General features: G+C 42.4%; 1 protein-coding gene and 3 non-coding genes across 5 annotated transcripts in view; 1 reads left to right on the top strand and 3 right to left on the bottom strand.

The window, feature by feature from the left end:
- LOC113174308 (nuclear receptor ROR-alpha A-like) overlaps nt 1–23,896 on the top strand; it is a 55,781-nt gene that overhangs the window by 8,941 nt on the left and 22,944 nt on the right. Inside the window, exon 1 of one of the 2 annotated variants that reach the window (XM_026378195.1) lies at nt 14,549–14,589. The exons of the other annotated variant lie outside the window; for it this stretch is intronic. Coding sequence (XP_026233980.1) covers nt 14,562–14,589 — 28 coding nt within the window. The 5' untranslated portion in view covers nt 14,549–14,561. Of the gene's footprint in view, nt 1–14,548; nt 14,590–23,896 lie in introns of those variants that run through there. 2 annotated transcript variants of the gene reach the window in all.
- trnav-uac lies at nt 15,332–15,404 on the bottom strand. The gene has a single exon. It is a non-coding gene; the product is annotated as a tRNA-Val (tRNA).
- Nucleotides 17,542–17,614, bottom strand: trnav-uac. Its single transcript has one exon. It is a non-coding gene; the product is annotated as a tRNA-Val (tRNA).
- On the bottom strand, nt 18,112–18,184 carry trnav-uac. The gene has a single exon. It is a non-coding gene; the product is annotated as a tRNA-Val (tRNA).

Here is a 23,896-nt window from a genome sequence, read left to right as displayed (position 1 = left end):
CCAACAACGAACCCTTTCTGAATTTCCCCTATAGTGTAGCAGAGAGTTTCACGCTCGGCTCTTTGAATCCATATGTTAGAGCCTGTTATTCCATCACTGCTCAGAATGACACGGGACGACTTTCTGATGATAATTGGCAATAAAAACGAAACCTTCTGATGTCTTTTATTAGAAAAATAATCCACAGGCTGTTAATTATTTCCCATGATTAGAAATGCATTTCATTTTCATTCAGCTCATCAGACATTAACTACTTTCCTCCTCGCTGCTGTGGCAGCTGTTTTTTGTATAAATGATCCTATTTGTGCAAAAGGAGACGCTGGGGTTTATCACTGCTCAGTGCTTATAGCTGTGCATACAGTGGTTGGATAAATATGAACTTTGTGTTTATGGGCAGTGCTTTTGCATAATGTAGAAGATGCAGTGTGCATCACTTTAACAGGCACTAGGTTGTGGCTAGTTGGGTATTTTCTATGTGGAACATGGTCACTTGAATGTCCTTCAGCAGTCCAAAGACACGCAGGTTAATGGGTGTAGGATGTCTTCACCTCTTGTCCAGTGAAGCTGGTGTAGATGATGAATGGATAAAAGATGTAGTCGAACTTTCACAGACGTTGACGTTTTGTTTTTGTAACAGAACGTGTCAGAACTCATAAAGTCTGAGCTCTCGGTAAATGCTAATAATAAACAACAGGAGCAGGTCATTGAAATGGACGTCAGTCCCTCCTGAAAACACTTTGACAGATGAGTCAGTCATGTCGAGTGGGATCCATAACAATGCAGTACACCAAGCAGCAGCTACAGTATAAAGCCACTGTTAGATCTCAGGTATGTGTCAATGTCTGTTGGTCCGTGAGGAAACCAAAGAACAACCAAAGAATTCTTTCTTCCTCTGATTTTTCCCTCTGTGTGAATCTACAGGGAACCAAACATGATGCAACGATGAAAATGATGAAAAATACACAGAGTGTGTGTGTGTGTGTGTGTGTGTGTGTGTGTGTGTGTGTGTGTGTGTGTGTGTGTGTGTGTGTGTACACATGCAGCCTGACTAGTAGTAGTGTGCTGCACATACAGCACCATCATCTTGTCACTGGTCCTGTGTGGTAAATCTGAAACTCTTGGTTTGTTAGACAGACTTTGTGCAGAAATGTCATTGAGCTGTTGAGGACTAAACACAGCTAACGAACGCGTCTTTGATGTTTCTTTAAATGCAAATTTTAATTAATCAGTGAAGAAATTGTTTTGTGGATGTGTCAATTATGTGATTAGATGTAATTAACTACTTAAAGAGTCTATAATTACACTGCACACATCACCCTCCACAGCAAAGAACCTGTAAACAACAGACAAAGCATCTGTCAGTCATCGTCCTGAGAGTCAAGATCACGGTTATGTCAGTATTTAAAAATACGTCAAACTTCGACCTGTCTGGGTTTCAGGTGCACACACACACACACACACACACACACACACACACACACACACACACACACACACACTGTAGTTTGTTAGTTAGTTTGATCGTGTGCTCACTGAAGGTCCACTCTAACCAGTCTAAATCATGTTCCTCCAGATTCTTCCACTTCTCAGCTCAGAGCTTTGTGCACATGTTTCTGGTGCAGATGTGACTCATTTTGCCTCAGTCCATGCACTGCATTAATCAAACAGACAAAAACTGTGTTGACGCACAGTTTGTCACTTGTGCGAGTGTCTGCAGGGTGCATCTCTGTCCTCATCGCAGGACGGTGCAAATAACAACAGATAAATCACTGTGTTGTTACTTTTTGTTGTAGTGAGCTCATAGAAAGCTCACGGTTGAGCTGTGCGCTGTACTTCACTGCATCTGCAAGTAAAACAACAGCATGTGCTTGAATAATGGCCAGTGTCGTCATTTCTGAAGAACATTTTCCTACATTTCAAGCAAAAGAACTCACTTAAAGCCAAAAATGTAGAGAAACAAAGCTAAAGTCCGGGATGTCCGAGCTACAGATCCATGGTTTTCACAGGTGATATGATGAGAAACTGTAAACCTACCCAGCATCATCCCATCTCTACTGGACTGCAGAACCCACCAAGTACTGACAGCAGCAGCTTTTTAAAGAGCAAAAAACTGAACCACTCAGCTGAGATCAAAGCAGCTGTTTTCTGTCAGGCTGATGTGATCTGGTGTCAGTCGACAGCTCAGCCGCTGCTGCTGCTACAAACAAGCTGTTAGACTCAGCACGTTCGTGACATAGAGCTGCAGTCTGGTCCTTACAGGAGCTGTCTTTGCAGTTGCACACGTTTGCTCATCTAAAGACTCAACAGGAAACCAGGCAGACCGTCACATTTCTCAGATTCATGAAAACGTCAGTTGTCTATTAAGCCGGTGAAGCCTGCTTTGATTGTGTCAAGCACCACGCTGTGTGCAGGCTTGTAGATCATACGATGAGTTTTTTAGGGGTTTTAATTGGGTCTTAAAGAGTTGACACACACATTTGAGGCTGTTTCTTCATTTAACTGAACTTATTGCTGTGACCACAGCTGCTCCTTCAGCGAGGCCTCTTCGAACTGGGTTTAAAAGGTTTTAAGGAAGTATGATGGGTTGTGGTTTGGTTTTAAACTCCTTTCTGAAACAGCCCCCCAGAGCAGCAGGTATTCCTCCACTTTAAACCAAAACGATGAAAGAGGACTTAAAGTGGAGTTAAACGAGTGAAGCAGTCATGGAGCGGTTCTTCTTGTTTCCCCCGTGTGTTGAGGCTCCCGCTGCTGAACATCACACACACTCTCTCAGTGCGGCCTCCCGCCTGCTCTCTGAGCTTCAGGCCAAAACAGCGCAGATCACTTTGATCCGACTCTGCAGTTTCTCAGCCACTCAGCAGCCTGGCAGCCACCGGTTTCAACCAATCACGTAGTACGCTGAGAGAGCAGAGAGGCAGAGAGTATCACAAATTAAATCAGGAGATATACTGTGTTATGTTGTAAATGTGTGGCCACTGCTGAGCTGCAGGTTTTTGCTTAGAAGTTGATTTCAGTCCCTGAATCCACAAAATATCTGTGGCGACTTCTCCAGTATCTTGGAACCAGCAGCCTGCTGCGAGTATCTGGAAAAACTGTGTGCCAATAAAAGTGGTGCTGTCTTAAAGGCAGAGTGGCCATGGTAAATATTGGTTTCATTTCATTATTTAATGAAATTATTTTTGAAAGTACCACAAACTCCTCAACCTTCGCACTATGTAGGAAGTAACACTGGACAGATGAGTAAAAGCTCTACGCTGCAAACACAGACAGAAAATGAACACATGAAATTCATTTCACATTATGACAATGAATTGTCTTTTAAAAGCATCTGTAGGAAGCAAATGAACTAAAACGTCCACGTTTAGTTTGAACATGAAGTGCTGTACATTTGAAGTGATGAAGGATTAATCAGTGCAGTTACTCTGTGAAGATGAGAGGCTGCAGATTCACATACCAGCATAAACCAGAGCAGATGTGATCGTGTGTTGTACAGAGATCCGACTTCCCTACATGTAGAAATTAAATCAGTGCATCACAGCTTTTAACTGAGCTCAATGACTTTATGTCATTAAAAGTGAATAAATCTTCGTCCCTCAGCTTCACGTTCTTCTGTCAAACTCACATCAGGTCCCAATGGTTTTTAAAAACTCGTTGTTGGTTGATGAAGAGACACGTGTTCTTCTTTGCTGGACTTGTTGGCAGTGACTTTGCTCAGTCGACATTCGCCTTTCAGAATCTCTGTGAAGGAGAGTGAAGGGGAGACGGCCGCCATCTTACCCTGGGAAAGTGGGGCGATGTGTGAGCAGCTGGTGATCGATGAGGAAGTTTCTCCCATCTTTTACCTCAGCAGGTCGGGCTGAGCTGGTATTCTTAGACTGACCTGACACACACGCACACACACACACACACACACACACACACACACACACTCTGTGTTTGTATAATATTTTTTCAGAAGGAGGACGTCGTGTCTTTCCGTGATGGATCAACTTTTGATGGTGTATCTGTCTTCTGTAACTTTGCAAAGTTAACCAAAGTTGAAGTGAAAGCGATGTTTCACTTTGCTGGAGGAGTTTTTGTTCCTGTTTTTTTTTTCCATCCCAGGCGTCGCCCTCAGGAGCTCGGCACATTCTCTCAATATTGATTCATTTCAGTTTCCCAGATGAGATATTTAGGGGGAATATGTACAAAATGATTGATGGCACAGAGGAAAAGTGTGCAGCTTATTCAAAGGACAGCAAGGAAGTTTTGTCCTCAGCTGAAGGGTCTTCTTCTGTATTCCCTGTGTAACGGCCTTCAAATAATGAAAGGCATCACAATAATAACGATGTAACTGGCAACGGAGACGACTTAAAGAACATAGAAGGAACCTAAAGAAGCATGTAAGAGCTGCTTTTTCAAATTTGGGAGCCGGTGAAGAGGACAAAAGAGTGTGAGTGGAACAAAGAGGTGATGACAGAAGAGGATGTGATGAAGAAATGTTCCTGAGGTGGGAGAAGGAACATTTTCAAGAAGACCCCTACATGTGGAGGAAGGATGGAGGACAGTGAACGCCTCTGAAAGATAAAATCGAGTAAAGAATCATCAGCAGAAATAAGTGAATAATTCAAAGGCTGTTGGAAACATGACTTATGTGAGACTGAGGAGAACACGCCGCACGGTTCTGAAACAGGAAGTCGAAAACAACCCGTCAGCGGTCAAATAAGGTTTGTAATAGTGTCATTTTTATCCTGAGGCAGAAACGACATTATCGCTGATGGACACACACACACACACACACACACACACACACACACAGTCCAGTGCGTGTGTGTTATCTCTCAGCCACATGTGTGAGTAGGAGGTCAGCGTTTCCAAACCCATTTTAATTCCAATATCAGGCGTTTCACCTTATCGTGGACCCACAGTCTGTGACTGAGTCTGTGACTTCTTTATTTATGGAAACTGTAGTTTGACAAAGACGTTTTTAAATGTGTGTGTAGATGCTTTACAGGGACACTGACAACGGTTAATTTCAAAATAAAGAGGTGAGTGGGTTTAATAAAATAAAAGCAGGTGATGCCTGTGTCCTGGTTAATATTCTGGGTGTCGCCGCTGCTCCGGCTCCTCTCCAAATTAAACTGACATCAGCCGCTCGCCTCCCGCTCAGAGAAGTAAATTAACTTTGGGAAATTGAATTTTTTAGGTCTGAAATATTTCTGTCCGATCAGTTGGCAGTTCGTGGACAGGGTGGAGGTGGGGGGCTGGTGGGGTGTTGGAGGTAAATGAGGTCTTCAGTGTTAACTTCAGCCGTACGGCTCTGGGAGGAAGAGTAGGGGCTTCATCGGCTCTTCTTCCTCTTTTTTTGTTCCTTGTCCCTCATACGAAGCTTCCTACACTGAGCTCCTTCCTCCAAATGAGGAAGATGAAGTTTATGAATCATCTTCTTCTCCTGCTCTTTAAACTTGGAGCTTTCTGCTGAGTATATGTCTGTAACTAGGACTCTTCTGTTGTGTCCTAACTAGGACTCTTCTGTTGTGTCCTAACTAGGACCCTTCTGTTGTGTCCTAACTAGGACCCTTCTGTTGTGTCCTAACTAGTAGTCTTCTGTTGTGTCCTAACTAGGACTCTTCTGTTGTGTCCTAACTAGGACTCTTCTGTTGTGTCCTAACTAGTACCCTTCTGTTGTGTCCTAACTAGTAGTCTTCTGTTGTGTCCTAACTAGGACTCTTCTGTTGTGTCCTAACTAGGAGTCTTCTGTTGTGTCCTAACTAGGACTCTTCTGTTGTGTCCTAACTAGGACTCTTCTGTTGTGTCCTAACTAGTACCCTTCTGTTGTGTCCTAACTAGGACTCTTCTGTTGTGTCCTAACTAGGACCCTTCTGTTGTGTCCTAACTAGTAGTCTTCTGTTGTGTCCTAACTAGGAGTCTTCTGTTGTGTCCTAACTAGGACTCTTCTGTTGTGTCCTAACTAGGACCCTTCTGTTGTGTCCTAACTAGGACCCTTCTGTTGTGTCCTAACTAGGACCCTTCTGTTGTGTCCTAACTAGGACTCTTCTGTTGTGTCCTAACTAGGACTCTTCTGTTGTGTCCTAACTAGTACCCTTCTGTTGTGTCCTAACTAGGACTCTTCTGTTGTGTCCTAACTAGGAGTCTTCTGTTGTGTCCTAACTAGTAGTCTTCTGTTGTGTCCTAACTAGGAGTCTTCTGTTGTGTCCTAACTAGGACTCTTCTGTTGTGTCCTAACTAGGACTCTTCTGTTGTGTCCTAACTAGGAGTCTTCTGTTGTGTCCTAACTAGGAGTCTTCTGTTGTGTCCTAACTAGGACTCTTCTGTTGTGTCCTAACTAGTACCCTTCTGTTGTGTCCTAACTAGGACTCTTCTGTTGTGTCCTAACAAGGACTCTTCTGTTGTGTCCTAACTAGGACTCTTCTGTTGTGTCCTAACAAGGACTCTTCTGTTGTGTCCTAACAAGGACTCTTCTGTTGTGTCCTAACTAGGAGTCTTCTGTTGTGTCCTAACTAGGACTCTTCTGTTGTGTCCTAACTAGGACTCTTCTGTTGTGTCCTAACTAGGACCCTTCTGTTGTGTCCTAACTAGGACTCTTCTGTTGTGTCCTAACTAGGACTCTTCTGTTGTGTCCTAACTAGGACTCTTCTGTTGTGTCCTAACTAGGACTCTTCTGTTGTGTCCTAACTAGGACTCTTCTGTTGTGTCCTAACTAGGAGTCTTCTGTTGTGTCCTAACTAGGACTCTTCTGTTGTGTCCTAACTAGGACCCTTCATTATTAGTAGCTAGGATGCTTCTTTCTTCTTTGCTCACTAACTAGGACACTTCTACGAGCTTCCTCCTCCGTCCTTGCTCCATATGTTTCCCTTCCAGCCTCTGTTTCATTAGTCTTGTTATAGGAGACTTCCTTCCTTTCCTTGTTTCCTTTTCCTAAAGTAGGAAAACCAACTTCTAAACAACACAGATTTTTTCTAAACCTGGAATTTGTCCCCTTCCTCACTTCCTAGATATATATTCTTCATTCCTTATTCTCTAAATGACGAGCTCTATGCTTCCTTCCTCTATAAATGTGATTTTTAGAAAACCATGTTGTCTCCTTGTCTCCTAATTAGGTTTTCCTCCTTCCTCACTTGGTTTCTTGGCTGCTTCAGTCCGTGCATCAGTTAGGAAACATCCTCTTCTTTGCTTCCTCAGCTGGATCCATCACTTTTCATTCGTTCGTACTTTATTTTGAAATAAAAAGCTTCTTCCTGCCTTGTTGAGGCCCCTGTTCTCTGTAAAACACTAAATTACACACATGCAGAAACACGTTTGATTTGAACGTGTTCTCTTTGTATTTCCCACTGAATTCGGAGGACGTCTTACATAACACCCGTGAGTTATATCACTGAACAGGAGGAATCACCGCTCACTAACGTTATTTTTATGGCTGTGATTTCTGTTCCTGTTCCACCTCTGCAAATCCTCCAGAAGTTCAGACCTGAGTCTCCTGTGTAGGATTTTAGAGAAGGCCAAGAACAAAGGGTGAACGTGACATGTAATAGTTAGTTACATTAGGAACTCCTGAAACACTAGAGAGGACATAACACACACTGCAGGACATACACAGCGAGGTGGCTAGTTACTAAGCTGGGAACAGGTGAGGTGGCTGGGAGAGGCGTGGCTAATTATGTAGCATGAAACCAGGTGTGTACGTGAGCAGAGTCAGATACATGGGAGCAGAAGGAGGGACCAGGAACCTCTGACTGCCTTTATGTTTAGTGACTCTCCTGAGTGATCCGGGAACACCACTGAACACAGATGATCTGTCTTTGTATGATAATCATCGTGTGTTTGATTCTTCGTCCTGACTCTGCACCTGTCAGCTCCTCAGTCCCGCAGCTCAATCTGTTCATAAACTCTTCTCAGAAATGAAGAAATCATTACTGTCACCGCGACTTTATCAGTCAGACATGCAGCAGGTTTCTGTTTTAGCTTTATTCAGACTCGATGTCTCTGGTTCAGAGAACAGAGAACAGAGCTCAGTGCTTTTTATTTAGTTTAACTCATTAATTTCCTAATAAGTCTCACACTTTCCTGCAGTTTCCTGCTTTATGACATCTAACAGGCAGAAAACGAGATGTGAAGTTTCTCTCTCTAACCTGATAACGTGGGTGTTAGTGGGTAGAATGACCATTTTAAATATACTGAAGTGATGATGGTGTGGTTCTCTGGTTGGATGAGGGGTTATTTCTCACCTCTTTTGCAATACAGCACTAGAAAAAAGAAACTTTTTAATATCTGATCTGATGAACGAGCTCCTCAACAACTTCAAACTGGCTTATTCAGATTTAATCAATGCAACACCTTCTCCTGCTGAAACCTGACATTAAAGTCTGATGTTCTGTTGTTTCTGCTGTTTAATGTGTAAATTGAAAACGTGCAAAGCGACACGCTCCTGTCCTGCTCTGAGTTTCTGTTTTATAGTATGTGACAAACTACTGGGACGAAGCACAGTTGGATCTTCTGTAGGACCAGGGTGAAACTAAAGGGACGTTCACCACGTGGCCAAAGGTCCTTAGTTAACAATCAGGGTTGTACAGTATGTTGGGGTTAGGCTGAATGGAAACGTTACGTTACGAAGTTAATTTGAAGCTTGTGCAGAAGTTAAATAACTGAAACCCAACACGGCCTCTGAGCAGCTGTTTTTGTTTCTCTCTCGTCTCCTTTTCGATTCGTTCTCCTGCAGATGTTTCGGCCGCTCTGTTGTTTTCCTGGCTCCACATTCAGATTCTTCTAATGGGATTTAGCTGCATTTGATTCATCTGTCTGGGTTCTCGTATGTTTGTGTATTTTTGTTGTATTTTGGCTGATGCTGAACTGAAATGTTTAGGCCTTTGATTTTCCTCTGACAGTTTGGTGCTGCAGAGGCAGGCGAACCAAACGCTGCGTTCAGGCTCCTGATGGGGCTTTGTTTCTGCTGCTGGTCTCTGATATCTGGCTGATGAAACCTTGATGTAACACAACCCCTCAGAGCTGTTTGTTAAGTGTACAGCAAACAGCATCAGGACTTTCAGGACATACAGGCAGCTTCAGTGCTGTGATTTGAGACACGCTACCAAATGGAAAAACATCAAATGAACCTTCTGTTGTAAGTCCAGGGAACCTTTAAGGGGACTGGAACAGTTTTTTTTGTTTTAATGAATAATAATAATTAACACTTTATTAATCCCACTGGGGAAATCCATGTCGCCAGGTAGCCACATTTAAAGCATGTGGGGGTTACATGTGGTCGACATAACAAAATTAAAACAATATATTTAACATGTATAATAGGTTGGAGCTGCTCGTGAAGCCTGAGCAATAAAACATCTTTGGTTCTCACAGAGAAACCAAAACATCAGATGATAAAATTCAGCCGTGTTGTGTTTGGATGGAACAGTGACACCTGCTTCGCTGTTTTGTCTCTGGTAGATATGGTCTCCAGCTTTAGGACGAGGAAAGAGGGCAGAGGAAGCCTGAGATCAGTCTTAGTCCAAACTCACAAACCTTAGATGTTCATGTTTCAGCTGGTGAAGCTTCATATGAGCAACGTGATCCACAAAACCTCTAAAGTCGAGTGTAAACTCACTGATGCTTCATTAGTCTCTGTAAAAAGACGTTGTTATATTATAAATTTAGATCATCTAGTATTCTGCAGCAGTAGGAAACGTTGTGTTATCATGAGCAGTAATTTAATCCCGCTCTGATCCAGCGGTAGGAGAGTGAAGAGTGAACAGCAGACAGGAAGGAAGTCTGGATTAGATGCTGCAGAGGAAGTTTAAACGTGAAAGTCGCTGAACAAAGCTGCCACGTTTGTCGAGGTATGGCTGTCTTCATCATCCACCCCCTGTGGCCGCAGAGCAAACAGCTTGTTTGTTCATTAGCCTGAAGCAGGCCGAGCTTCATCCGGAGCTGAGGATGAGGAGCAGGGCAGGAGTTAATCAGACTGTTTGCCATCTCCTGCTGCCTGCGCCTCCACGTCACCAGCTACAGCTGCAGGAGCTCATATGTTTAATATTACAAACTGTTACGCAACTTCAGCTCAGGGGAAGGTGAACGCAAACGGGCAGATAAACACGGGTGAAACGCAAAGAAACATCTTCCAGGCAGACGACCGCCTGCGTCTTCAAACAGCTGTAGATAGAAAAATAAGGCAGAAGTTAAAGCTCACTGGTTCAGGGTTACTGTCGTCATCTGTTACTGAGCTTAACCTCCACAGTTTGTAGAAGAACCTCATCGTTAGCCACACACACACACACACACACACACACACACACACTTTCTCTCGGGTTGGTGGAGAGGTGAACACAGGATTGAGGCCAGCACAGAAAATGTGAGTCACACAGAGTTCAGAGTGAACAAAATCAAACCTGAGGTAAAAAAAAAAACCCCACAGTCGATTCAGCGTGATTGTGTGTGACTGTGGTGACGTGTTAGTCATTTGAAGGCCTGGATTTATGTTTCTATTCCATCATCTCAAGACAGAACTCAAACTGAGCAACGTCATATTTTCTTTTAGGTTTCCTTTGAAAATGCCAGTCGGCCTGGGAAAATGATTTTTGAGGTTGCAGCCTCACTTTAAAATGATCACAGGGTAACCTGAGAACGTGTGAGACACTGCAGCCGGTCACCAGCTGCACTCAGACATGTGGTCCAGTGCTGTGGGATGTGTGGTACTGTTTGGGTATTAGGGATCTGGTTCTGAATATGTGAAAAGGGTCTTAATAAATGTCATATTTAATTAAATTTAGTTTATTATTATTATTATTATCTTTATGAGTAGTGAGCTGTAAGTTACTCACTTCTGATTGGTTCTAATGTGCAGCTGGATTTGGGCTTTGAATAAGAACGTCATTAATCTTATGTCACTGTGGGTCAGTACATGAGCCAGTAAAAAGAGAAGCTGTGTGAAAAGACACAAAGTCAGAACATATCCACACCCTGTGTGTGTGCACGTGTGTGCACGTGTGTGTGAGATGGATGCAGTGCACAGCGTCAGGTAATAATAGCCATGATGGATTCTCACCTGGCCTGGTGAGCTGCGGCTCCTTCTAGGAAGATAAAGATGTGTTGGAGCTGCTGCTCCGCTCTGGGTCCGGCCCGAGCCCGGGGAGATATTAATGACAACTAGCCTCCCCTCCCCATATGTGATCACACCATTGGTCATCAGCTAACAATGCTGTTTTTAGGGCAGGAGCATCAATCTGAGCTGGTTCCAACACAGCAGTTAATTCAACAGGGGAACTGTGCAGAGGTTTGAGGATGTGTGTGACTAACGAAGGAAGAAGAACATCGATGTGCATCGAAACTCAGAGTCAGTTGTTCTTTAGCAGCTTCCACAAGCACAGGGGTTTACATGTGTGACACACACACACTCCTCTGCCCTGTGACACTGAAATCTTGATTTGAATATTGAATATTGGGAGGTTTCAAAGACATATATCTTAAAAAGGAAACAAGCCCCTTGGAGCCGAAAGCCACAGACACAGTGCAGGGACGTCAGCAGTAAAGTGTCAGTTTCAGACTCAAACAGCAGGTGAAAAACTGTTTATTGTAAGTTCAAGGTGAATAATTACAAATGAACCCAAATGAACCCCGGCTCTACCTGCATCGGAATCAGCCTGAGATGCAGAGCGTTCCTGGTTCAAATCCCGCTGTGTCCTTGAGCAAGACACTCCACGCTAGCTCCCCGTGTGCTGTATGGGCGCCCACTACCCCCCCTGGGAGGGATGGGTTAAATTTAATTGTGACATATGATAAATAAAGGCTGCTTCATCATTAGGGTTGACGTCCACAACAAAGTTGTCAGTGCTAAAATGAAAGAGCTGCAAACAGAAGTCTCTTCATACAAAACACCTTTTGTCTTTTGGTGCAGGCTGACGTTGGGGCACGTGTTACACTCAGTCACTGAACTCAGGAAGTCCAGGCCTCTCCTTCAATAGGTGTAACTATCATATAGATTTATGTTCATCATCAGCTTTAATTACCACGAGCTGATCACAATGTTTTATTTATTTATTTGTTTAAATTCAGAATGACTTTAAATTTGGAACAAAACACGACGCGACAGCTCTGAAAGAATCTGAAAATTTACTTTCAGTTACTATCAATCCACCATTAGCTGTACATAGACTAAATGTGAAGCTCAGTGTCAGTGAAGTGCATCTTGGGAAATGTAGTTGACTTCTTTCATTCGGTTTGTACGTCTACATACGTCATGTGTTTGAACAGTGCTCAGTGGTTCGGGTTCTTTTAAATGCTGTGTCTAGTTCCTTGTTTGTTTCCAGCCAAAACCTTCATCAAATGTTGTCGTCGCCGTCTCTTCCTGCGTTTTTCCTGTTTATATTGTTATTTTGTCCACTAGAGGTAAAAAAATCCATAAAAATAAAAATACTCTAACCACTAAAATGACTCCCTTTGCCGTGCAGGGCACACGGTCGGAGTCATTTATTGGGGCAGCAGTGAAAACTTTAGATCCATTTTTCTCAGTGTACCTGGGAGCACTGCAGCCTGTGGCCTTTGCAGGGCAGCAGAGATATTTCAGATGTTTCAGGAGACTCCTCAGGGACAAACAAGCCGGCCTCTCTCTATCCCCGCTGTCCTGTTTTTAGCTCCTGAATATCTGGAGATGCTGCTGTGATTTATTCAACCTCGCTGCTGCTGCTGCTGCTGCTGCTGCACAGGTGAGAGCCGACTCTACCAGCAGGATGAATGAACGCCTGTCACACCTGCTCACTCACTCACACATATAAAAGCTTATTTTCTGCTGCAGGCTGAACTTACTATACCGCTTTTTAACTGTCTGCCCGAGAGCTGTGAGCTAGTCGACAGCCATTCAGACAGTCTAGAACTGTGAATGCTGAATGAGTTCATTCAGCATGATGCTCCAGGACCCAACACTGAAAGCAGCTGAAGCATCACTTAAAGCTGTAAAACTGAAAGGAGCAGAAGTATCAGTGGAAGCTGGCAGCCAGAAAAGGGTTAAATTGCCAGATGAAGTGGGAGCAATAAAAGCAGTTGGGGTTTCAGTTCAGATGTAAGCGCTAAGGTTAAAATTGGCAAAGTAAACGAAGCCGTTTGACGTGTAAGGTTTTGTGGAAGTGGACGTGCAGACAAATGATGCAGGGGTTGGTTGGGTGAGCTGCGTTAGGGACTGGTGAGAAATGAAATATGTCCCAGGTTAGTGTTCCTCGTGTTGTTCTTTATAAATACACTGGTTCTCTGATTAGTGATACACTCCATCAGATGGACCGTAGCTACAATCAGCCATGCTTTTTGGTTTTTACTACACACGGAAAGAAGCTGGAGTGTTGTTTTACCTGCTCGTTAAAGCTCTCACTGAGATTCATTAGTTTCTGAGTGCAGCTTGTTCATAATGGAAAATGTGACATTGAGACACAGATGAGAGCTTTTATCTAGTTCGTTTATAGATCGTGAGCTTCACAGTGTGGATCTAACCCCAAACCGGGGAGAAGCCAGTCACAGTCATTCACTTCTTCACCTTCCAGTCAAAGAACAGCATCTTTCTCTCTGTTCTTTCCTTCACAGCTCTTTGACTTTCCTCTTTCACCAAATTCTTCCCAACTCCTATTTCAGCGTTTATCAGTCGCCCCACGGCAAGGATACGGATAAAAGGATGAACTTATCGTCTACCAGAGCTCTTAAACTCAGCCTGACTGCCCCCCTGTAAACTGAAACCATGGATGCTGGAGAGGCTTCATTCAGTACAGTTAAATCCATTTCCCCTGTTCCCACAGAGGGATGTTGATTTTGAAAACTAAGTAAAAGGAGGGTGTGAACCTAACACAGGTTAAAGGTCACTAATCCATATTTTTACAGACTTAATTGATGAAATGAAAAATGTAACTGAGTCATATAATAATTCTCGAATGAATACCGGACACAGACATTATGTTGCTCTGTAACTATTTAATGTTCAGCAAAGGTGTTTTAAGTTCAAGGCTTATTCTCTTACATGTCCCAGAGTGCATTGCTACCTTGTCTTTAGGGCTGCATGTAATTTATTATTTCATTTCAAATCTTTCCAAATGAATAAAACTATAATTTGCAGAATTTCTAAAATATTTGAATAAAATATAATTTGGCATTAGGAGCCAAAAGTGACATCATCTGAATTCTCCATATAAATTTTTAATGGCTTTACACTCAGGTATAAAAAGAAGAATTTCAAGTGAGGAAACTAGAATTAATAAGTTCGGTCGTACACTGTCAATGATTTCCTGCTCTGCCTGCTCTTCGTGCTTTATTTATTAATGTTGTACAAGATAAAACACTTTGTAAATGAATGGTTAGTAAAACGGTTTGTGCAGCGTTCGAACTCAGTGAGCAACACGAAACTGAAGTAAACAAACCAAACAAGCTGTAAACACACACACACGGCAGCAGCAGCCGTGGAGCTGCAGCTCATCACCAACACCCACTCTGCAGCCAGCAGATGTCGGTGTTACGTAATGACTCTCTGATGTAACACACACACACACACGCACACACACACACACTTTGCATGTCCAACAGACGAGGAAACAGGAGAAATGCAGCAGGAACACCTGGAGCTCTCAGGTAGTTACTATGAGGATGAATCATCTTTATTTGTTTTTAGCATTTAAACCAGGTTGATTAATCAAAAACAACTCTTTTTATTTAGTTCTAATATTTTTATTATCCTAAATATTTCACTTTAGTTAAGTCACTGTTGTCTGTGTTGGCCGATAAGGTAAGTACTACTGAACTAGTAGTGGTTTAATAGTTTAACAGTAACAATAGTTGTTACATCACATGATACTCAAGATCACACTAAACATGATTTTATATAATTGCCAGAAATCTTGATTTTGGAGTTTGTCTAGTTTCAGAATGAGTCACATTCAGTCTTTCAGTTACATTTATAAACTCTAATAAAATATAACTAACACTTTTAGACATTTATGTGCAAATGTTTTCACAGTAAATGTGCTTAGTTAATTGTTCACTTCAGGTTTTTGTTTTGTGGGTTAAAACACTTTGTGACTCCTATTTATTAATAATGTTTTCATAACATGTGGCCAAAAACGATGCTATGAAAGAAGTGAGACCAAACCAACGAGCAAAGACTCACTATAAAGCTGTAAACAGAGCTAATTATTATATGTTCTTTATTTAGAATAATTACATTTCACTGGATGATTATTATACACCGTGATTATAGAACCACATACAATCAGTACTCTAACATGATATTGGGTGATATCCTCTTGATCAACTCCACCTTTAATCCTGTTACATCTGAGCTGATTTCAGTCATGTGGCCTTGGACGTATAGAGCTGGTTCTGCTGGGGGTTGAACCCAGGACCTTCTGCGTGTAAAGCAGATGTGATGACCACTACACTACAGAACCGCTGTGATGTTGCTCAGTCTGATCAAATGTGGGAATTATGAGCACATGAGGGGAACCACCATGTTTCTGTAAAGTCAGTCTCCCCATTTCATGACACAGATCTGTCATCTTACTAAATATGACATATGATACGGTACCATTTTAAGTGAGGCCGTAGAGGCCGGTAGGTGGGTTTGTGGTTACAGAGGTGGCAGAAGTCCACACACTGAAATAAATGTGCAGTAGCCACCTGAACTGTGCTCATCTACAAATAGAAGGACCTGTGTCAAACATGCAGCTGATACACTACATTATAAAAATATAGATGACAGCCACTTTGAATTATTCAGTCTGTTCTCAGTATGACAGCATCGTCCTCTTTCATCTTTAAAAATGACTGGAAGAAGGCTCTGATTTAGAGCTGGTGATGGAGCTTTTACAAACTCTCTCACGACCCGAGATCCGAATTCACACTGAAAACATTTTTATTTCTCACATTTCTGCCTGTATGTGTGATGCTTTTTAATAAAACGTCTACATAATGTACAAATACTAACAGACAAACCGTTGGCAGTTTGATGGGTTTGTTGCAAATTTGGAGGAAACATGAAGAGAAAACAAAGAGTGAAACTGAATCACACGCACGTGTCCACAGTTGGCATTTCTTCAGTCCTTCTGCATCTCGTCTGTCTGCAGTGCAGATAACACACACACACACACACACACACACAGTGTGGTGTCACAATGTTTACCCCCGAGGCCTCACACACACACAGACACACACAGATCTTGTCAGTATTGAGTATAAACCATGAATCTCCAATTTGTCATGAGAAAAGCAGCTTTTTGTAGTTCTTATTGAGACAGATGCGCAGACTGTGTCCTGTCACCTGTCACCTGCATGAAACAATAAGAGAAATCTGACTTTGTCTTCTCCTTTTTCAGCTGAGCTATCAGGAAGTAGATAGTTTTATTAATTGATCATGCAGTAGTTAACGACTGTAGTTCTCCCTCTGACACTATAAATCCTTCCGCTCTGCACTGCCTAGCCCTACCTCTCCCTGCTACACTACGCTCATCTACCATCTGCTACACCCCACCCCACTGCTCCAGTGGATGCCTTTTTATACATAGTACTTCTGTTTTATTTAGGGACAGATTTTACATAAAAGTATTTTGAAAATATACTTTGCGTTGAGCCTCCAGGCTATTTACTCACTTCCTTCTTCTCTGCACTTGTCATGTTGATAGTGGCTTAAACATGCGGCCGCCAGCGACTAGTTGACGTCATGCTGAAAATATCAACTTACATTTGCATTTAGTTTTTTGGCTTTTATCCAGAGTTACATATAAGTGAGGTACAAAGCAAACTATCTGTGCCAAGGAGAGGAATTTTAAAGTAAAGTGCTCTAGGAAGATGAAAACATACATAAAGATTTAAGTGCAGAGAAATATTCTGAAGACTTCTGTTTTCAGCAGGTTTTTGAAAATTGAGAGTGAGACAGCTGAGCGTGTAGAGGTGGGTACGTCGTTCCACCATTGTGGATCCACTGAAAAGTTTAGCCTGGGATCTTTTGAGGTGAGATGAGGGGACCACAAGATGTTGTTCGCTTGCAAAACAGTGGGCGAGAGGGATTGTAGACCAGGATGAGGGAGTTCAGGTAAGCCGGTGCTGTTGACTTGACCTCTTTGTAGGGAAGGGTCAGGACTTTGAACCTGATGCAGCAGTTATGTAACATTTCCTTTTTACTGATCAACAATGAGACGTGCTGCTGCTATGTTGATGCTGATGTGTTTTATTGAAGGTCTGGCTGGAAAGATAAGAACTTCTGTCTTGGAGAGGTTGAGTTGAAGATGCCTCTCTGTCATTCAAGAAGCGATGAGGCATGTACACATGCATAATGAGATGGTGGACTCATCCAGTGGAAAGGACAGGATGAGCTGTGTGTTGTCAGCATAGCAATGATAGGAAAAGCAATGGGACTGGATAATGGGACCAAGGGATGTAGTATAAGTGGAAAAGAGTACAGGACCAAGAAATGAGCCCTATGTCATGCAAGTGGAGAGTTAGAAACCTGCCGAGTTACATATGTCAAATGTAACAAACCCAATTTCTAAGAGTTGAACTAATTTTAAGTTCTGTGGCAACAAAGAGCTTTGGTTCCACTGGGGGTTGAACCCAGGACCTTCTACGTGTAAAGCAGACGTGATGACCACTACACTATGGAACCTCTACTGGTATAGATTTATACACCAGAAATTACGGACTGTTGTGTTGTGATTTTTTTAACTGGAGGTGCAGAAAAAGAGAAGCATTGTGTAAGCAGCACAGAGTCTTGTGTGAACCCCACATTTGTGTTTGTAGCATCTGTAGAACCTGACACAAGTTGAGTATGTCCATAGAGTTTGAGCTGAACGTAGTAGTGGTGGTGATGAAATTCATGTGATGGATACCATAGGAGACAGGGGAAGCTTGATTTACTATTTATTTAATTGCCATCTGGAAAACACTGTGGTTCCACCCAGGATCTTCTGCGTGTAAAGCAGACGTGATGACCACTACACTACGGAACCTCTGCTGGTGTAGCTGCACACACCAGCCCTTACTGAAATGTTTTTATTTTGATGAAGACTGAAACACCACATTTAGTTTTAAATTGGAGAAAATAAGATACTGAGAGATGCTGTTGTTGATTTTTGTACAACAAAGAGTACAACACAAAGAGTTTGGTTCCACTGGGGGTTGAACCCAGGACCTTCTGCGTGTAAAGCAGACGTGATGACCACTACACTACAGAACCTCTGTAACAGGTTGATCTTTGTACAAATGAGGTGTAAGGGGAGCTGCTGGTTTTAAGCACTGATTACATTCACAGAAAATGCTAAAGAGGCAGCATTCATGTTGTGAGAGCTGCCTCTGTGGCCTGAAACCACAGTTCAGGTGTTTGGTTCTGCTGGGGGTTGAACCCAGGACCTTCTGCGTGTAAAGCAGCATGATGACCACTACACTGAACCACAGCTGTTGTCTGTACCGTTGACAACATGTGGGAATATGACTGTGTTCTGAAGAAAGATCAGACACATTCTTTCTATCAAGTACTCAGTTACTAAAATAATCAATAACTGTAGTTTTATGTATAACAGTGGGTTTGAAGCAGCAGTTACCTAGAACAGACTTTTTCTATTTATTTATGAACTAAGAACTTAGGAAACAGCCTTAGACACTACCCTAAAGATCAGAATGGTGTTTAGTAGGAGTCATTCATTTAAATGGACTTCCTGGTGTGAACCTCACTGTGTGCAGTGGTGAAGTAGAAACCTGATCCCTAATAATCATAAAGAAGTGAACAATATGAAGATCCAGACAGGAATGAACTTCACCGTCTTTTTTACTCACTCTACTGAATTCTACTGCACTCTGTGATCACCATGTATGAACTGTTTGCCATGTGCTGGGCTTTCTGCTCATGTTTGTGTGAACAGCTTTGAAAAGGCTCATCCATCAGGTCCATATGGGGGCCCTGAGGGCGAGAAGAGGATTGTGTGCATGTGTGGTTGTGGTTAGGGAGGGGGCACAGAAGGCTTAGCAGCATGTTTCTCTCTCAGTATGGAGTCCAAGTGGATCACCGAGGGGCTCAAACCCCCTATTTATTATATTTAATAAGCGTGGCTGGAGTGTGTGTGGTGTTTTCAGAATATCTTCTGAGGGACAAAATATTTAAATGTTGAATCATTCTTGTTACGTTATTTGTTTTTGAAACAACTCTCTCCTATTTCACTCCCCCCAACCGGTCGAGGCAGATGGCCACCCACAGTGAGCCTGGCTCTACTTGAGGTTTCTTTCATTAAAGAGAGTTTTTCTTTGTGCTGCTCCAGTGCGATTTGTTGGAGATTTCTATAATTCTATATAATGTAAAGTGCCTTGAGATGACCTAAGTTGTGATTTGGTGCATTATAAATAAATTGAATTAAATTGAAGGTTATTCAAAGATCAAATGATTAATATTTTTACTACTACAAAGTCTGCAAAAGTGATTTTAACTAGTTTTTCTATTGCTGAAATTTTATTTGAACAAAACATGAAGTGTGTTTGTAGATGTAGTATATGTACTGGATATCCTAACAGCGTTTACACTGTGTCAGTGTAAAGAGTGTAAAGAAAGTGGAAGTTCTGTAGTGTGCAGATCCAACACTTGCCAGATAAAAGCAAAGCAGGGACTTTCAGCAACCACAGATGACTTTACAGCGGCGTGTGACGACTGTTTGTTTGATTGGTTGGTTGGTGGTACTTCCCCAGCTCACATACCTTCAGTGCACAGTGTTTCTAGCTGCTTCAGTTGCAGCAGCAGTGTGTCCGTTGTGTTTGGCTGCTGGTGATAAGCTGCTGCTCTTTCATGTGTCGCTGTCTGAGGTGACAATGAACGTTAGTGCGGTTAGACAGGAAACATCTACCAGGAGCTGTGTGTGTGTGTTTCTACTGTCAAAGTGTGCTTGCATAGTACTGTATGGTATATCTTAATAGCGTATGTGTCATCTGCATAAGTGAGAACATACTGGTCGTGATATTTCATGCTAAACAATAACAATCAAAACTAAAAGACAGCAGAAGAACAGATAGAATATATAGGAGTACGTTGAAATGTACTGGATATATGAATCATTTCTTCTTTCTTCCACATGTGGATTAACTTAAACCAACGTTCCTGTGTTGCATTTCTAGAGAGAAGAAGCTCATCCTGAGCAGCTGCAGTGTAACTCACTCCCTCCTGTCATTTTAAAACAAGTCACTGAAAGTTCACTCACATCTCTCTGTCTAATCCTTAAATCTCATTTTATCTCCACCATCTTAAGTCCTCAGTTCATTTGATGCTGCAGGCGACTGACGCCAACGAGAGAGAGGGTGTTTCTTTTTTTCTTTTTTATTTTCAGCTCCCCGATGAGCGGCGATGAAATGACTTCGGCTGCTGCTGCTAATGCGCTATAATTGGCACGAGGAGCTGCTCGTTCTGAACAATTAGAAGATTCAGGAGCTGTAATCTCTGCTGAGACTCTAAGGGAGACAGATTCCCTCCGTCTCTGTTGTCAGCCTGTTCTCCTGTGTGTGTTTCAGAGCTTTAAACCAGATTCACACTCAGAGAAACAGCAGCGGCTGTAGTTTCTGACAGTGTAGGTTGCACTTGCTGCAGCCTGCAGGACTAAACTTTAGTCTTTCTCCTGTCAGTTGTGTTTTTGGAAAGACTGTGTCAGTGAGCTGACTGAAACATGACACAGCCTCAGCTTCAGTTTACAGGCCTTAAGGTGTTTAGTTCAGGCCTTCAGGCCTCCTGTGGAGTTTTCTTCAGTGTTTCTTACAAAAACACACTGAGAAACTTTCTTCCTCATGAAATAACCAAAGAGGATTGATTCACCTGCAGCAGTGTTTTCCTTCTTTCATGTTTTCAATGTACAGTAGTTTAGTTGTAAAGACTAGGAAGCTTGAAGCTGAAGCTGATCATAAACCATTACAGGATAAATTAAAACGTTGACCTGTGGACTGACTCAGACAGGGAAACGTCTCCAAGAGGTGAAACTGATGATGTCAAACTAGATTAAAACGATAGTCACTGTAATAACTATAATAATACAACTGAAACCAGTGAGTCCTGCAATAAGTTGACTGCAGCTGTAGACGGTCGACGGTCTGAACCGTTTCCTTGTTTTAAGCTCAGCTCAACTCGCTGTGACTAAATGTTTCTCTCCTCCATCCATCAAGGTCCTGAGGGACCCACTCACCACGTCTCTGTTCTTGTTAGTACGCCCTCTCTCCACCGGGGTGTTTAGACCGGTCAACCCTGTGCTGCTGCTTTCTGTTCAGCTCTGCTGGTCAATTCATTTGGCACAGAGTGCACACTCAGTGTTTCATGAGATTAAGTACATACACATTTCCCATGAGTCAGTTTATCATCTCAGAACCACCTGGGACATTTATCTATTCTAAACTAGTCTATCATCATCTGTCTCAGTAATTTATATTTTTTATATTACCATGATCCATATAATAGAAACACAGTAACTCAGGTACGGTAGCTGAAGGCTCAGTGAAAAATAATAACACAAAACAACTTGATCTTATATGTCTTTATTAGAACAACCATAAAAACCAAATAGTGATAGTGGAAAAAGTATGTGAACCTTTGGGATTGAAACCCTTTCCATCTTTATGTAAATCAACAGTTCTTGACATTGTACTGACTGGTGAACTGGAGAGCAGTCGATGTTGATGTGCACCTTTTCCCTAGTTCTGTGGAGTAGATGACAACTTCTCTTATGTTTTCATAAAGTTCAACTTGTCTCGGCTTCTCCACATGCCACAGCTGGGCGCTTTAGGAGTCCTTGAGCTTTTTGGGCATGTGTTTGCAAGTCCAGTTTACAGTGAATCACGTCCTGTCATGTCTCTTGTAAATCGATTTCTCAACTTGGATTTCTGTTTTCCTCCTGTTCTTCTTCTGTCTCAGCTTCTGCTGACAACAGCATTTATTACACTGAATGCCTACAGCATGAGATGCTCCTGGATCATGGGATGGTCGACATAGCAGAAAGGTCCAACAAGATGCAGACTGAATGGTTTCCACAGGCTGTAGTTAGCCTGAGTGAAGCTCTGAATATTTCAGCAGTAAGCTGCAGGTTCTAGGTCAGTGTGTCAGTGTGTGATCTGCTGTGACAGAGGAACTGGCAGAGGAGCAGGGAGGAGGCAGTTTGAAGAGGAGGAGAAGGAGCAGTTCACTGTGTCGTGGCATAAACTTCATTAGCAGCTCAGCCGAGTGTGTGTGGCCCTCGTGCGCGGTCCAACAATTAAAGCAACTATTAGAGCTCCATTAGGATGGTTTCATCCAGTTTTAGTCGGCTCCTCATCCTGATCAGAGTCTCTGTAAGACTGATTATCTACCAGCTATTTGTTTGGTTTCATTTATTCCTTCATATTTCAGCTGAGGCTGCAAAAATGTGTCAGTAACAAATTCTCAATCAACAGAACCGAAAACAGAGAGACACAAACTGTCCAGAGATACAGAAATAAACACGAGTTCCTTTGAGGATTAAGGTCCACATATACTTACCTGAGAGCAGAGATGGTTCTCTTCGCCTCAGGTGCTGCTTCACGTCATTTCCTCACTGTACTTGGTGGAGCTGCAGCAGAACTAATGAATATTCTAATCTGGCCCAGATTCCATGATAAAACCTTGTGGGTGCCCATTATCATGTCTTTGAAATATGAAGTGTGTGTAGGCACGATTAATGTTTGAGGCAGTCAAAGGTCGCTGCAGATAAACGACAACGCCCGCAAGACCTGGAAACCCAGAGCGAGTGTTTTTTCTGCTGATGAGGGGGTTTTGTAGCCACATTACACCAAGTGGTTTTCCGGGTCAGCGTTTGATGAGCAATGAAATCATGTGGATCATTAGTTTAGACTCTTTTTTTCTTGTGTGCAGTGTGTGTACCTCACCCAGGTTTTCTCAGTAATACCACAGCACAGTTTGTTTATTCTGAGTCATTGGACAGGAAGCAGATCACATCAGAAAGGTGTGAAGCATTAGGTGTGTTGTGTCACGGACTGTGTTAACACTGCACTTTAATTTCATGTGATCAGGCTCTGGTCAGGATACTGCATGTGCAGACAGGGAACGGGTGGAGTGCAGAGGCTGGATGAAGGAATGATGAGAATAGTGAGATTAGTGCTTTAAATAAATAAATAAAGATCATGTGCTAAAGTTAGACATTAAATCATCTCCCATCATGCCTTGGGGAACTAAAATAATACCCATCACCATGAATCACCTTGTATGTCCCTCCAGGGACAATCATCGAGTTCCACTGTGTCTGCAATCAGTAAAATGTAAAGAGGGAGACGGTGGAAAAGAGTTCCTTCAATCTGTCCGCGTTGTTTTTTCTCCTGAAACTTCGGTTGTTTAATTTAAACCATTTCCAGGACAGTTTGGGGACAAACTGCTGTCAGTCACAATCAGTTTTGTCCTTCAGGAGTCAGCTGGAGGTAAAGTGACAATTTAAAAGTGATTCCAGGAGCTGGATGAGCAGCTCTACATTCTCTGGCTGGTGACTCCTGTAAAAATCCATTAAACACAAACAGAAATGAGGAGCAGAGGTTTTATTAAAAAAATCCCTCCCTGCTATTAAACTGTCTCAGACTAGTTCAGCTCAGCACCCACACACTCAAAGGATTTCTCATCCAAAGTATAAGTGTAATGGAAGATTTCCCGTCGGTATTGATGTTATTGTGTATTTATGTCGGTGTTGGATCTTTCCTGGTTGTGGTTCCTTTTCTTTCTGTCTGTTTTGAGAACAATGGTAATGAGGCAAAACAATTTCCCTCTGGGATTAATAAAGTTTTTTGAATCTTGAATCTTGAATCTTGGTTTCTGTCCGTTTTCCTTTGGTTCAGTTCATTACATTCAGAGAATGGAGCTGTAGTCAGTAACAGGACAGTAACTACAGAACAAACCTCCTCGACGTTCAGCAGT

The sequence above is a fragment of the Anabas testudineus genome, chromosome 3, assembly GCF_900324465.2.
Source record: "Anabas testudineus chromosome 3, fAnaTes1.2, whole genome shotgun sequence".
Classification (NCBI taxonomy): Eukaryota; Metazoa; Chordata; class Actinopteri; order Anabantiformes; family Anabantidae; genus Anabas; species Anabas testudineus.
The sequence above is the reverse complement of the archived record's forward strand: the minus strand, read 5'-3'. Positions and strand labels throughout refer to the sequence as shown.